This window comes from Geotrypetes seraphini, chromosome 14 (genome assembly GCF_902459505.1).
Source record: "Geotrypetes seraphini chromosome 14, aGeoSer1.1, whole genome shotgun sequence".
NCBI classification, from domain to species: Eukaryota; Metazoa; Chordata; class Amphibia; order Gymnophiona; family Dermophiidae; genus Geotrypetes; species Geotrypetes seraphini.
Window position 1 is genome coordinate 8,004,073 of NC_047097.1, and position 15,644 is coordinate 8,019,716.

General features: G+C 42.4%; 1 protein-coding gene across 11 annotated transcripts in view; it reads left to right on the plus strand.

Moving 5' to 3' along the window:
- Nucleotides 1-15,644, plus strand: part of PARP6 (poly(ADP-ribose) polymerase family member 6) — a 145,437-nt gene that overhangs the window by 42,465 nt on the left and 87,328 nt on the right. For 10 of the 11 annotated variants that reach the window (XR_004536952.1, XR_004536949.1, XR_004536953.1 and 7 more), the window contains 3 exons: nt 4,456-4,739; nt 10,765-10,842; nt 12,973-13,067. Coding sequence is in view for 1 of the 11 variants with exons in the window: in XM_033920209.1 (XP_033776100.1) it covers nt 4,737-4,739; nt 10,765-10,842; nt 12,973-13,067 (176 nt within the window). In the remaining 10 variants the exon portion in view is untranslated. Of the gene's footprint in view, nt 1-2,588; nt 2,648-4,455; nt 4,740-10,764; nt 10,843-12,972; nt 13,068-15,644 lie in introns of those variants that run through there. The other variant, XR_004536950.1, reaches the window with a different exon arrangement.

Below are 15,644 nucleotides of genomic sequence, written 5' to 3' on the forward strand. Positions count from 1 at the left end.
TCCCGTGGGTCAGGGGGGCATCCCCGTGGGAGTCCCGTGGGCCAGGGGGCGTCCCCGTGGGAGTCCCGTGGGCCAGGGGGGGAACCCGCGGGATCCCCGCGGGACCCGCGGGATCCCCGCGATCCCCGTTCCCGTGCAGACCTCTACTTCGGACAGCATCTGCAAAAAAGAAAAAAAATCAAAAGGTAGCAGAGATCCTATTTAGGTAAAAAAAAACAACTTATCAATAATGTAGTCGCTTACAGCAGCGTTCTGAGTCGCACACTTGCTAGGACAGAGAGTACCCCAGGTAAAACTGCTAACTTTTATGCTCGTCTGACGTCGTCATGTTTTTTAGAAACCCCTTTAGACACTGAGGTCTTTTCTCCTTTTTTATGTATCGAAGTATGGTTGTTTGCAGCGCTGAATAATATTGGATAATTACTATTTGGACAGCCTTTCTTGAAAGTGAGTGTTTTTTCTTTAAAAAATGAGCCAGGCTGGCTTTAAAGTAAATGGTACCTCCCCTGTGATGGCAACAGAGAACAAGTTCATAACTGGGTAATGAACGGAGAGCTATGTTGGGATGTCTTGGAATAGGTCATTGCACTGTACTGCCTCACCTTCATACCATGGGGGTGATCTTATCGGATTGCTGGTGCATACATGGAAAGTTAGAGGCCTAACAGGTATTTGTCTTTCTGAGAACAAATCTATGAATGATTTATTGTTCTTTTGGATGAATAAGAAGTGACTTTTATTATGACAGGATGCTGAAGGAAAGGGGAGCAAGAAAGAAAGAGGGCCAAAGAAGGGAGTGTTGGTGTCTGCTTATGTGTGAAAGAGAGAGACTGAGGCCTAGGTTCACTAAACCTTCTGATCCTGTACTGATGATAACAAAACCAATTTTACTGGTTTTGCAATCGTTCCCTGACCCGATTCACCATGCAAATTAGTAAAATCCCATGCAAAATAGCCAAGTGATTGATTCAAGCTATTTTGAATCAGATTTTACTATCCTAAAATCCGACTACTCCCAATTTTCAGGTACCGGGGTGTGTGTGTGTCCCGGGTTGGGGGGCGGGAGATGTACCGGGCCGGTTCTGACGGCAGGAGGGAGTTGGCATCCTTCCTGCCATGTTCAGGGGGAGGGGGGTTCTGATGGGGGGGGGATTAGTTTTATGTTGTTGGTGGGCGGGAGGCATCTGGTGGCAGGAGGGAATTGGCATCTCTCTTGCCATATCAAGTTGGGGGGTTCAGTGGGGGGGGAGGTGCCGATGGAAGGAGGGAGTAGGCATCCCTTCTGCCATATTCGCGCAGGGGAGGTGGAAGTGTCTCATGGCAGGAGGGAGTGGGCATCCCTTCTGCCATTTTGGGGTGTTTGGGGGGAGGGGGCGCTGTCGGGGGGCAGGAGGCTTTTTTTCATTTTTTTTATTGGCAAGATATTTTTTTTATTGGCAAGATATTAATGGCAAGATACTCTTCAAGGCCTCCCTTTTTATTTTGAAGTAGTACATTTCTTTCATCCAAAGAACTAATATGTATTTTTTTCCACATTTTGTTCAAGAAGAATATCATTTTGCTTGACAATTTGTTTACTGATCTTGTTTGAATATTTGAAGGATCTGTTCAGAAGTCATAGTTAGTCTTCAAAATTAATTACCTTAGGTCTCTCAGCTAAACCATTTGGAGACACTGACCCCAAGTATAACCCTGAACCCCCCCCCCCATTTTAGTCTGAGATAAAGTAACTACACTTCTCCCTCCGTATTTGCAGTTTCAGCAATCACGGTTTTGATTATTCACGGTTTTTAGCTTGCTGGTTTCTCCCCCCAAATTACATCAGCTTGCATAGAGAAATCACTGATGCCAAGCATTCAGTGAGAAAATAGCTGATTCCCAGCACTTTCTTCACTGTATTTTGCTTCTCCTTCAGGAACAGGCCAGGTCTTCCACCATGTTATTCGACGTTTCACCATATTCACAATAGTTTTTAATAAAAAAACAGCAAATAACATATGAAAAAGTTATTTGCGGTTCTGTTAATCCCCTATCACAGCGAATACGGAGGGAGAAGTGTCCCCTGTACCTTCTGTATCACCCTGAGATACCCTTTTAGCCAGCTGTTCTTCCTTTCATGTTGCTTTCATAATTTGCATCTCTTAGATTGCCGGAGAGATACTGTTCACTTCTTTCTTCATCATGGCCTATGATTTCTCCATGCCCAGGGTTATATACTGTAGCAAAGACCTCAATAGCTGATAGTAACATAGTAGATGATAGCAGATAAAGACCCAAATGGTCCATCCAGTCTGCCCAACCTGATTCAATTTAAATTTTTAAATTTTTTTTCTTAGCTATTTCTGGGCAAGAATCCAAAGCTCTACCCGATATTGTGCTTAGGTTCCAACTGCCTAAATCTCCGTTAAAACCTACTCCAGCCCATCTACAGCCTCCCAGCCACTGAAGCCCTCCCCAGCCCATCCCCCACCAAAAGGCCAGACACAGACCGTGCAAGTCTGCCCAGTACTGGCCTTAGTTCAATATTTAATATTATTTTCTGATTCTAGATCCTCTGTGTTCATCCCACGCTTCTTTGAACTCAGTCACAGTTTTACTCTCCACCACCTCTCTCGGGAGCGCATTCCAGGCATCCACCACCCTCTCGGTAAAGTAGAATTTCCTAACATTGCCTTTGAATCTACCACCCCTCCACCTGATGACACAGTATACTGGAATATAGCTTGCTATCATTCCATAGGCTGCAGGAGAGGCCTCTAAACTCTGGAGCAGTGGCAGCTCATTTCCTCCTGTAGCTTGTTCTGTGCTGTGGGACAGTGTTCAGGACTTGGAACCTTGAGAGACCAGTACACAGAAACTGTGTCTAGATAGACCTGAGTCTTAGGTTTCCTCCTCCCCACTGAAAGAAAAATACTGTAAGTAGTTAGGTGCTAGAAAGGAAGCAGTGCTGCTGCAGTAATATGGAGCTCAGCTATCTAGTGACCATTTTGCTTCCCCCTCAACCATAGGATTTTGAGATCTGTTGTTGTTCCCTCACAAACGCAATCAAGGCAACCCAAATATTTTACTCTGTCCTATCGAACCAGTTAGAACCTCACTGCTGGGAAAGAGAGGCGGGAAGATGAGATGGTAATATAGATTGATTAGGGAACTGGACAACATTGGGGATAGAGTGTATGGGAAATTAAGGTAATAATTTAAGAGGAGATCAAAGGTAAAGAAAGTGGAAAGATAAATGATAGAAATGAAAGATTCTGGAGAAAGTTAATCAAGGCTCAGAAAAGTGCAAGAGAGCTATGGGTTTACAAAATATGAATATGACTATCTTTGGTCATTTTTATGTGGTTGACTAATTAATTTTATCCTAGAATTTATACTTTTGATGCATTCTATAATGTTATTAGATGTTTTTGGCCCCACTGGAGTTCTCAGTGGTTTTAAAATGGAGCTGGCTTGTTGATCTTCTTTAAGCTCCTCTGTGCATAAGATGTGGAATTTCTCAGACCTGCCAAAGACGCAGACCATTCTCTTTTCTAAAACATTTAGATCAGGGGTGGGCAACCTTGGTCCTTGAGGGCCACAACCCAGTAGAGTTTTCTGGATTTCCCCAGTGAATATGCATGAGATCTAGCATGCATTGTATGCAAATAGATCTTATACATATTCATTATACACAAATACAATAGGGATTTATAATAAACTGTCAGTAGCTCCAATTAATTAGACATTAAATACACAAACAAGAAGCTATACTACTACTGCTTATATAAATAATCAATTATCCTTTTATTAACTTACTCATAAATATATTGCACAATTAATATTAAAAAGCTTATATAAACCATATTCATTCATTCATTCATACATTTGTACTACTGAAGCCCTCCCAATCTACCCGAATAAATCAAACATTTGCAAAGCAGTGTCCAATTAAGATATCCTAAAAAGTCTTCATCATCACATCAACTTTCACTTTGCTTATCTTCTATGTCCAGTGTCAGACTTTTTAGGATATCTTAATTGGACACTGCTTTGCACAGTGAATGAACTTTTATGTTTGACTTATTCGGGTAGATTGGGAGGGCTTCAGTAGTATAAATGTATGAATGAATGAATGAATATGGTTTATATAACCTTTTTAATATTAACTGTGCAATATAATTATGAGTAAGTTAATAAAAGAATAATTGATTATTTATATAAGCAGTAGTATAGCTTCTTGTTTGTGTATTTAATACATATTCATTAGAGAACTGCTGAAAACCCAACTGGGTTGCAGCACCTTAAGGACCGAGGTTGCCCACTCCTGTTATAGACAGTGGGAGGAAAAGACTTCATCATTAAGATATATGGAGATATTTCAGCACTCTTACCCTTTTTTTTTTTTCTTTGCTGTTAATATTGCATCTATTTTATTCTATGTGCATGACGGGCAATTTCTCTTTTATTCTGCAGTATTTTGTTCAACTAAGGAAAAGCAACACAGATGTAACTGTGCAGCCTTTCCATCACTGGGCCATGTGATGAGGCGGTGAGGTTGCTGGAATATTGCCCGCATTTGGAGGACAGTGACTTGGTTGCCACGGAGACAGAAGCACATACCAGGAAGCCCTCATCGTTCTTCCCTGACGTCAAGGCCCAGAGGTGCCTGGATGCCTATCTCAGCACTTCCGCTGGTAGTATGGAGGGGAGAGGCCTAGCCCTGGCAAAGGACAGCCTGTAAACTACGAAAGCAAATGGTGAGAAAAAACTTTGGTGGCCAGATCCTCAAGAATATCATCTACAGTATATAACCTTGATCACATTGCATTTTCTTTTCTGAGACTCGGTGAGGTTAAGGATCACCGGGCCTAAATCTAAAGCTGAGTTTTGACTATTTTAAAGATACTGAATGAAAGAAGCAGTGATATGTTGATGATATGATATTGTAAGTTCAGATGTGTGAAAGACTGGTAGTAAACATCATGCGTAGCACAAAATACTCGGATATGTGAAAAATCAATGGTATAGTAAAACACACTTTCACAAGAAAAAGAGAAAAGAGCAATGTCATATATAAATGTAGGCAGTGCTGCTTTAGTTCAGCCCTGCTCATAGTTTTTCTATTTTGGGAGTGTGACGGAGGTTTTTGCCAGTGAGGTTACCACCCTACCACCTTTATCCACCATTGTGGTGGTGGGAGGGCATTTGTCCGAGGCTTTTCCTCCAGTTCATTTGGAACATACTCCTTCGAACTAAAGCAGCACTGCCTACATTTATATATGACATTCATCTTTTCTCTTTTTCTTGTGAAAGTGTGTTTTACTGTAAATATAATGCTTAATATGATGAACAACAAAAATGAAATTTTGTTCTAGTGTAATTGGGCTCACAATAAAAAAATACAGACGTCCAAAAGGCGAATTATAAAACAAAAAGCATCCCAAATCAGCTTTTGGACGTCTTAATTGTCAGGACGTCAAAGTGCCAATAATCAAAACCGTCTTTCTGTACGTCTAGTGAGGTGTTCCAATCTCTTGAGCGTGGTGGAGGTGTGTTATGGGTGGGCTTTGGGTGGTTTCAAGGGTGGGTTTAACATGGATGTCTTGCAGCGATAATAAAACATTTTTCAAGGCATCTTGAACGGAACTTATACATTTGGAAGTATACCTGTTTTATAATGGTCTAAGTGCCACAAAGGTGCCCAAACTAACTAGATGACTACTGCATTCATCAAGGTAAGACACCCTCATGCTTCTCCAGTGCTCACTGATCCGCTCACACCCACAAAGATCAGAATACAAACATCTCCAGAACATCAGCACCTGGTATATGAAAGCCTAGTACAGCAGCATACATGTGTCTTAAGTAGCCTGTGGGTGGGTTAGTGAACCATAGAGAGGAGTAGCAAACCCATAAGCCACTCTAACCACTACATTTCTGGTAGAAAATCAGATCCCACCAAACCCTGCCAAAACCCTACTGTACTGCTATATAGGTGCCACCTGCAACCATAAGGGTTATTGGGGTTGAAGACAGGTGGGTATAGTGGGTTTTGGGGGAATCACCATAACTTATAAGGGAGTTCTGGTGAGATGTTTATCTTGCACCCTTTATGTGAAGTTCACAGCAGCGCACTGCTCTGTTGCCATGTCTGGGTGGCCAGTCCATTACAGGACTGGCCCCTCCCATGTCCAAATGGTCTTGTTCTGGGCGCTTGGAACTTGGATGAAATTTTGGTAAAAAATGTGGTATTAAGATAGACATCCTGGCAGTCTGGACATCTCAATGGCCTGGACGTCCAGATAGAGGATTAAAAAAAAAAAAAAAATTAATATATATATATTTCTAGACATATGATGGTTTGCCTGTTTGCTGATTTTCCAAAGGATTTGATTATTTGTGTTCATCTGTTTTACTGTATTTGTTGTAAAATTTTCTGTATGTAACATTTTTGTAAACCGTTTGAGTGTCCTTTTAAGGATTTTTAAACTTTTTTCTTTTATTAGTCCACTTGTATTGTACTTACTTGTTTTTAACCCTGTCCTTTTGTTTTTCCTTTTATACCTCACTTTCCTTTAACTATTGGAGTTCTTCCCTTTTTTCCGTTCGTACCTGTTTGTCCAGTAGTGTACCTTAAGTTTTGTTAAGTTATGTTAATTGTATTACCTGTTTTACCCTATTTTTTTATTGTACAACCACCTTGAAACAAATGATAAGGTGGAATATCAAATCAATAATAAACTTTAAACTTTAAAATGGTATAGAAATTTTAAAATAAATAAATAATAAAATAGGCATTTTCTTACTGCCGACTTTGGACGTCTAGTGCCATATGTCCAAATCGGACTTAGATGTATGTTTTAAAAATGCCCCTCTAGGTTTTGCATCTGAATCCGCAAGTTGCTTACAAAATGCTGTCAATCATGTTTTGAACTCTGCCTCCTTCCCAGTAAGCTGTTCCTGCCCCCTTATTTTTTTTTCTGCAAGCAAGTTGCTTAGAAGTGTTTCTGCTTTGCTCTGTAGTTTTATTATTTTTGGATATTTTTTCTAAGAGTTCGGTCGGAGGCTTGGTGCCAAGAGGTTCCCACTTGTTGGGACCTCTGCCTGGGAGAAGGTGCAGACTTGTGCTGCAGAAGTCTGCTGCTAGCAGGATCAGACCTCGGGGATATAAGAACATAAGAATAGCCTTACTGGGTCAGACCAATGGTCCATTAAGCCCAGTAGCCCGTACTCATGGTGGCCACTAGTACCTGGCCAGATCACTAGTACCTGGCCAAAATCCAAGGAGTAGCAACATTCCAAGCTACCAATCTAGGGCAAGCAGTGGCTTCCCCCATGTCTTAATAACAGACTATGGACTTTTCCTCCAGTAAATTGTCCAACCCTTTCTTAAGACCAGCTACTCTATCAAAGCTTAACTATTCTAGGAGTGAAAAAAATTTCCTCCTATTGGTTTTAAAAGTATTTCCCTGTAACTTCATTGAATGTCCCCTAGTCTTTGTAATTTTTGACGGAGTGAAAAATCAGTCCACTTGTACCCGTTCTACTCCACTCATGATTTTGTAGACTTCAGTCATATCTCCCCTCAGCCGTCTCTTTTCCAAGCTGAAGAGCCCTAACCTTTTTAGTCTTTCTTCATACTAGAGGAGTTCCATCCCCTTTATCATCTTGGTCGCTCTTCTTTGAACCTTTTCTAGTGCCACTATATCTTTCTTGAGATAAGGAGACCAGAATTGAACACAATACTCCAGTTGAGGTCACAGCATAGAGGGGCATTATAACATCCTTAGTCTTGTTAACCGTTCCTTTTTTAATAATTCCGAACATCCTGTTTGCTTTTTTGGCCGCTGCCACATATTAGGCGGAAGGTTTCATTGTATTGTCTATGATGATACCCAGATCCTTTTCTTGGGCGCTAATCCCCAAGGTAGACCCTAGCATCTGGTAACTGATTCAGGTTATTCTTCCCAATGTGAATCACTGCATTTGTCCACATTAAATTTCATCTGCCACCAGGAAGCCCAATTTCTTAAGGTCTGCCTGCAATTTTTCATAATCCGCATGTGTTCTAACAATTTTGGACAGTTTAGTGTCATCTGCAAATTTGATCACCTCACTCCTCGTTCCAATTTCCTGATCATTTATAAATAAGTTAAATAGCACTGGTCCCAGTACAGACCTCTGCGGCACTCCACTGTTTACTCTCCTCCTTTGAGAAAAATTACCATTTAACCCTACCCTCTGTTAGGAGTTATTAGGACAGGAATGGAGAACAACACTTAGAATATTATAATGCCTTTGTGCGACCACACCTCTGATATTGTGTGTAGTTTGGTCATTGCATCTCAAAAAAGATATAGCAGATTATTATTATCCTAGAAAAAGTAGTCCATCTTAATGCCTTATGGACTTTCCTTGTAAGAAATTATCCAAACCTTTTTTTAAACCCTGCTAATTCCTTTTACCAAGTTCTATGGCAACAAATTCCAGAGTTTAATTAAATGTTGAATGAAGAAATATTTTCTCCGATTTATCTAAGTTTACTACTTAATAGCTTCGTTGCATGCCTCCTGATCTTGTATTTTTGAGAAAACAAGCGATTCATACCTGCCATTTCTACTCCACTCAGTAATCTATAGACCTCTATCATAACTCCCCTCAGCCATCTCATCTCCAAAGCTGAAGAGTCCAAGCTTCTTTAACCTTTTCTCATAGGGAAGTCATCTTATCCACTTTATCATTTTGTCACCCTTCTCTGAACTTTTTTCTAGAAAAAAGTTCAGAGAAGGGTGACAAAATGATAAAGTGGATAAGATGACTTCCCTATGAGAAAAGGTTAAAGAAGCTTGGACTCTTCAGCTTTGGAGATGAGATGGCTGAGGGGAGTTATGATAGAGGTCTATAGATTACTGAGTGGAGTAGAAATGGCAGGTATGAATCGCTTGTTTTCTCAAAAATACAAGATCAGGAGGCATGCAACGAAGCTATTAAGTAGTAAACTTAGATAAATCGGAGAAAATATTTCTTCATTCAACATTTAATTAAACTCTGGAATTTGTTGCCATAGAACGTGGTAAAAGGAATTAGCAGGGTTTAAAAAAAGGTTTGGATAATTTCTTACAAGGAAAGTCCATAAGGCATTAAGATGGACTACTTTTTCTAGGATAATAATAATAATAACAGTTTATATACCCCAGGACCGTGAAGTTCTATGCGGTTTACAATGAATTAGAATTAGGATAAGCAGCATAAATCTGTTTTACTGTTTTTGGGATCTTGCCAGGTACGTAGATTGGCCACTGTTGGAAATAGGTGATGTACAGTATTCACTATCAAGTGCAGTCTCATATCTAATACTTTGGAACATATGGGGCTCCTTTTACGAAGGCGCATTAGGGCCTTAACCCGTGGAATAGCATGCGCTACCTGCTATCGCCTCCTTTTGAGCAGGCGGTAGATTTTTGGCTAGCGCACGCTAAACCGGTGCATGCGCTAAAACCACTGGCGTACCTTCGTAAAAGGAGCCCATGGTGTTTGGTCCAAAGTAGACAGTGAATATGTCGCTTATTAAATTTTCAATTTGCAATGAAGTTTAACCTTATTTTTTTTGGAAAAAGTACAAAAATAAGAACCAAAGAGAGAAATCAGAAATAGAGATTATCCATAATAATAAAAGGCTAAGCGCACATGCGCTGTCGAAAATCCGTGAGTCCTGGTGGCGTGAGCTGTGCTTCTGTGCCAGTGCTCACGGCGCCTGTGCTAGCGCGTGTGCCAGCAACTCCTCACTCCCACTGCCGGTCCTCTTTAAAGCGGCCTGCTGAGGTTCGCCAGCCACTGTAGTGAACCTTGCAGGCCGCTCTAGCAAATCCAGGGAGGTGAAGGCAGGACGGAGGCTGCAATCGGCAGCGGCTGCTGCTACTCCTCCAGCCGCCTAGCTCCTCTCCGCCGGCCCCGGATGGCAGCCCCCTCTGCCCAGTCCTCTCTGCTCCAGTGGCCCGCGCAGGAGAAGGAGCAGATGAAACAGGGAGACTGTGCAAAGGGAAACAAGGGGGTTGATGGGACGGGAAAGGGAGGGGGAGGAAGCCGAGGAATCTCTAGCACCCGTTAATGTAACGGGCTTAAAGACTAGTGTTGAATAAAAGACAATTATGCACCATTGATGTTGAACCGATGATGAAATTGGATGAGTTATAGATTGTGTTCCTATGTGAAAAAAGTCACCTCCAGTGGTTCTGTGTGAGATGTACATATTTAAAATTTAAATTGGTATTGGGCAGGGCAGGATTAATTCGTCGAGGGCCCCTAGGCACACAGGTACACTGGGCCCCCTGCCCTGCCCCACTCCACCATGCGCCCAGGCAGAAACAGGAAACTGCGTCAGAGGAAGCTTTGAGCAAGCAGCACCACTTGCAAAATTACAGTTCCCGTTGCCTTTCTTACCCACGTTGCTTGCTTGTCTTACTTTCCGTCAATGGGGGGGGGGGGGGCGTGTTGCCAATCGGGGGGAGGGGCCGTGTTGCCGATCGATGCTGGAGGGGCCCATCACCGTTTGGAAAAAACAATGTTGATGCCCTCCTTCATCGGGCCCCCCTGACCATTTTGGGCCCTAGGCACGTGCCTACTGGGCCTATTGGTTAATCCTGCCCTGGTGCTGGGAAGTGTTATTGCCATCAGGTGTGCACAGCATTTCCATTTCCAGAACATCCCCACCCCAGTTTAGCAGTGATAAAAGTAGCTCTTATCCTCTACTTGGTAAACAGTTGTTTTCTTATCATGTGACAGGACAGCAAAGGCCAGTACTGGACTGATGATGATTCTGATGCAGACAATGAATCGGAAGAATTCCTGTATGGAGTCCAGGTAAATAGTGGGTCCAGGCGGTGAGCATTTTTTTTTTTTTAAACTTGCCATCGCGGCAGAAAAAAATGAAAATATTTAGTGGCAGCATTTGGATACTGGCTGCTAGTTAGTTGCCGGCAGTATCCAGTAAGTGGTGATATTCAGCTGCTATCCGTATACCTTATCTGGATAGCACATGAAAATTACCACAATCTGGATGACTTGTGTTTAGTCTTGACTCTGTCCCCAGACTGCCCCAGTACTATCTGCATAGTGCTGGGGCAGTCTGTAAAGATATTTGACACTATCCACATAATGCCGCCAAAATCCTGTGTCGGCAGGATTTATCGAGATAGCTGGATAAATGCTTTTTCCTGTGCAAATAGCATACGCTGTGTTGCTCTGTATCAGAACCCCCATGCAGACATCATGGAAGTGTGTAAATCAAGAACAGAAATAAAGAAAGATATTTTTGTAAACTGTTAGGGATATGGCACAAGAAACAGTAACTCTGTACATTTACAGTTCCATATTTAAATCCCACAGTCTGTATTTTTTAACTCAGCCCTGCATCTTTAGATAAAACAGGTAATCATGCTTATTTAGGCCAGTGTTTCTCAACCTTTTCAAGCCAAGTACCCCCTAAGCCTAACAAATAACAATCTAGTACCCCTGGCCAAACTCCGCCCCAAGCACACCCAAACTCTACCCCAGACCCGCCCAATCTCCGCCCCTGACTTTACCCCCATATTAATAATACTAATTGTAATGCAATTTCTTCCATCCATTTTTCATATACACACAATATAATCTTATTAATACATAATGGTAACCACAAAATTTTAAAAAAACACAAAGCACACTTTACGCAGAGAAAATGCAAGGCAGATGACTTAAAAAATATTTAGGGCCTGTTTTACAAAGCTGCGCGGCAACGACCCCGAAGCCCTATAAATATTTATGGGCTTCGGGGCCGTTACCGTGCTGCAGCTGCTAGCGTGGCTTTGTAAAACAGGCCCTTAATGTCACCTCAGTAACAACTATAGAAAAGTAGACAAATTTAGTGCAAAATATAGATAGCAGATATAAATTCTCAAAACAGACACATTTTGATCACTAAATTGAAAATAAAATAATTTTTCCTACGTTTGCTGTCTGGTGATTTCATAAGTCTCTGGTTGCACTTCCTTCTGACTGTGCATCCTTTCTTTCTTTCTACACTCAGGCCCAACAATTGTCCCTTTCTATTCCCTCCCTCCTTCCTATGTCCTTAGTGCCCCCAGTGCCTCCTTCCTATGTCCTCAGTGCCCCTTCCTATATCCTTAGTGTCCCCAGTGCCTCCTTCCTGTGTCCCCTTTCTCCCTCCCTCCCCCTGAAGCCTGCCTGCCCCCTCAAGCCGACCTGCCGCCACCCATCATGCACCAGCTGCATTTAATTACTTCCCACTCTCTCCCGAAGCCGCGCTGAAGCCTGCCTGCCTGTCCCCAAGCCAACCAGCCGCGATTCCTCCACCCCCTCCTGGTCTGCCGCCTGCCCTTCCGCCCCTCCCTCATCCGCTACATTTATTTACAGCCCCGCTGGTGCCGCAACGAAGGGAAGGGCCAGGCGCGTGCCTACAAGCCTTTCCCCAACGTAAATTCTGACATCAGAGTGAAGGTCCGGGATTGGCCCTTCCCTTCATTGTGGCACCAGTGGGGCTGTAAGTAAATGTAGCGAGCGAGCGGTGGTGGTGGCGAGCGGACGAGGGATGGGCAGGCGGGAAGCAGTCAACCCACGTACCCCCCAATGAGCGACCCATGTACCATGCATTGAGAAACCCTGATTTAGGCTGTAAACCCCTTATTTTATAACAGGTTAGTTCAAATTAACCTTCTCTTATTACTCCATTGGTGTTTTTTTTTTTCTTTTCTGTTCTCCTCCTTAGGTTCTTTTATTTCCCTTTGTTACTCTTTTTTTCTTTTTCTCTCTTCTATAGTTTCCTGTTGCTAATTTCTCCTTGATTTGCCACTGTTTTCTCACATTCCTTTTTGTGTTTTTGTTTATATTATGGGCCTTTCTTCTATGCAAGAAGCTTTAAGCACAGCTATCAATATTTCTTTCAGGCTGATACACTTTTATTTCCTCTGTAACATCCTCTATCTGTATTTCTAGGGCACGTGTGCGGCGGATTTATACCGACACCCACAACTTGATGCAGACATCGAGGCCGTGAAAGAGATTTACAGCGAAAACTCTGTGTCTGTGAGGTATAGTCCAAGACCAAATGAATGCATGCATGGATAGATGGGGTGTGTGGGGGTGTTGCGTACACATATTTGTATGTTCAGATAAGGATGGTTTCTGAAAGCACAGGTGATATACCTAAACATTATCAACAGATAGGATACATGACTTTGAGTTAGATTCACTAAAGTCAGTGAACGTTGCGATCGCTGCTAACCGATCCGATTCACAAAACGGCCCACCATGTGTTTTTCTCCTTGATAGCCCATTTTCCAATCTGGCCATGCAAAAGAGCCAAGCGATTGATTCACTTACATCGCTTGGCTATTTAGCATCGGGTTTTACTGATCCTAAAACCCGATTGCTGTAGACCTGTCGGTAACTGTGTTACTGACAGGTCTTCCTGATTTTTATTTCTTTCTTTTTGCAATAACACATATATTTTGCGTGTATTACATACACACACAAAATATTTGCCCAGTAAAAAAAATGAAAAAAGTCTCTCGACAGCCCCTCCCTCCAACAAATCACCCCCTCTTTCCCCAAACCAAAAAAAAGGCAGGAGGGATGCCCACTCCCTCCTGCCACCTGCCACTCCCCTTCCCCCGAACTTAAATATGGCAGGAGGGATGCCCATTCCCTCCTTCCAGCAGAGGCCACCCTCCATCAGCCACCCCTCCTCCCTCAGCCCCCCTCCTCCTTGGTACCTTTCGTCGGGAGCAGGAGGGATGCTCAGTCAGTCCCTCCTGCTCCTCTGCAGGCCACTGTCTGCAATGCAGACCTTAGGCCCCTCCCTAATGCATGGGGAGGGGCCTAAGGCCCTGATTCTCAGATGCCTCAAGCTCCTCCCCTTGGGCGGGGTCTTAGATGTCTGAGCCAATCAGGGACTCATTTATGCTCTATGTATCCCTGATACAAGGGGGAGGAGCTAAGACATTCCTCCTGCCAATTTTTCTTGGCTCGCGGGAGGGAGCAGGAGCATCAGTGTCTGGTGGCAGGAGGGAGTGGGCATCCCTCTTGCCATTTTTTCTTGGCTCACGGGCTGGCAGGCAGAGCGGGAGTGTCAGCGTCTGGTGGTAGGAGGGAGTGGATATCCCTCCTACCATATTTTGTTTTGGTTCGTGGGTGGGCCGGCACAGGAGGGGCATGGCACTGTGGGGGGGGGGGGGGGGCGCACATCCTAACAGCAGTGACTGTTGTGCGCATGTTTCAATCATTCACTGAGCAATTGAATCGGTCGCGTTTGCATACATATGATTTGCACCTCTGTGCAAATCATGTGCATGCAAATTTGATAGTGAATCAATCACTGTTGGAGAAATGACCAGAGAATTGGCCAACAGCGATTGACTTGTTATCTTTAGTGAATCTAGCCCTTTGTTTTCAGTATACTCTGAGAGGGTAAATTTTAAATGGTTTGTATTGCAGCAAGGACTATAGAAACATAGAAGATGACGGCAGATAAGGGCCATAGCCCATCAGGTCTGCCCACTCTACTGACCCACCCCCAAGTCTACTATCCTAGGGATCCCACTCCTGGTGACAGGTTCCCTTGGCTTAACCCTTTAAGGGATCCCACATGGGCATGGGGTATTTTTTAGCCGTAGCATCTGTTTTCAAAGGGACAGTTCACACCTATTTTCATTTTGAAAGTTATTTGAGGAAAAAAAAATGATCATCTAGGGATGTTAATTCATTACTCTGCATTTGGTTCATTACTACATCTTAATAAATTTAGGAGCTCTTTTATTAAAGTGCACTAAGAAGGTTGGACTTTCCTGTGCACTAAACCCATTTTTAGCATGGCTGTCAAATAAACTATACCATACCATATAGTTTCTTATATCCCGCAAGTTTCAGCAAGAAATCATTGCAGTTTGCAATAAGATTTGGGATTCATTATTATATTAACAATAAGAGTTTAGAGAACATAGTTGATAATGAACAGGCATTACAAGGGAAAAAGCCAATAATAACCTATGCCATTATTTTGTAACCTAAACCTTACATCTTGGAGTCCATTTTCCATAATCTTGGTATGGCCTTGTTTTCTCGCATCTTAGTCTGCCTACATTCTTTTTATTGTTTATAATTCCGACTGTAAGCAAGGCCCCTGTTCAATATCTGACCTCAGACAAGAATAAATGTAAGGCACATTCAAAGAAAACACCAGTTCTTTACTATCTTTGGGGGCTAAATTTCAACTTAGATACCCTTGTAAATGTTTGATCTTTTTTGATCAACATTCATATATTTTTTTCGATTCCCCCCCAGCTACGATTTTTTCTTGAGGCAAAAGGAGCAATACTCTCCAGTGCTTCCTTAGTGAAATAAGGTCCAAATTTTTCAGTGGAAGATGTAACACAACATTAATGATTTTCTTTATTTCCTGTATATATCAGACCCTATGATTGTGAATTGCTTCTCCTATAATGTGGGCTTTATTTGAGAGATTGTTATTATCATATTTAATGTTATTTGGCCAGATTGGCCATTTGATCCTTCCTTTTTCTTTCGTTTAATATGTTAAAATCTCTCTTTTCCTTATATATATATATATATACTGCTTTATGTATATTTATAAAACTATAAATAAAAAA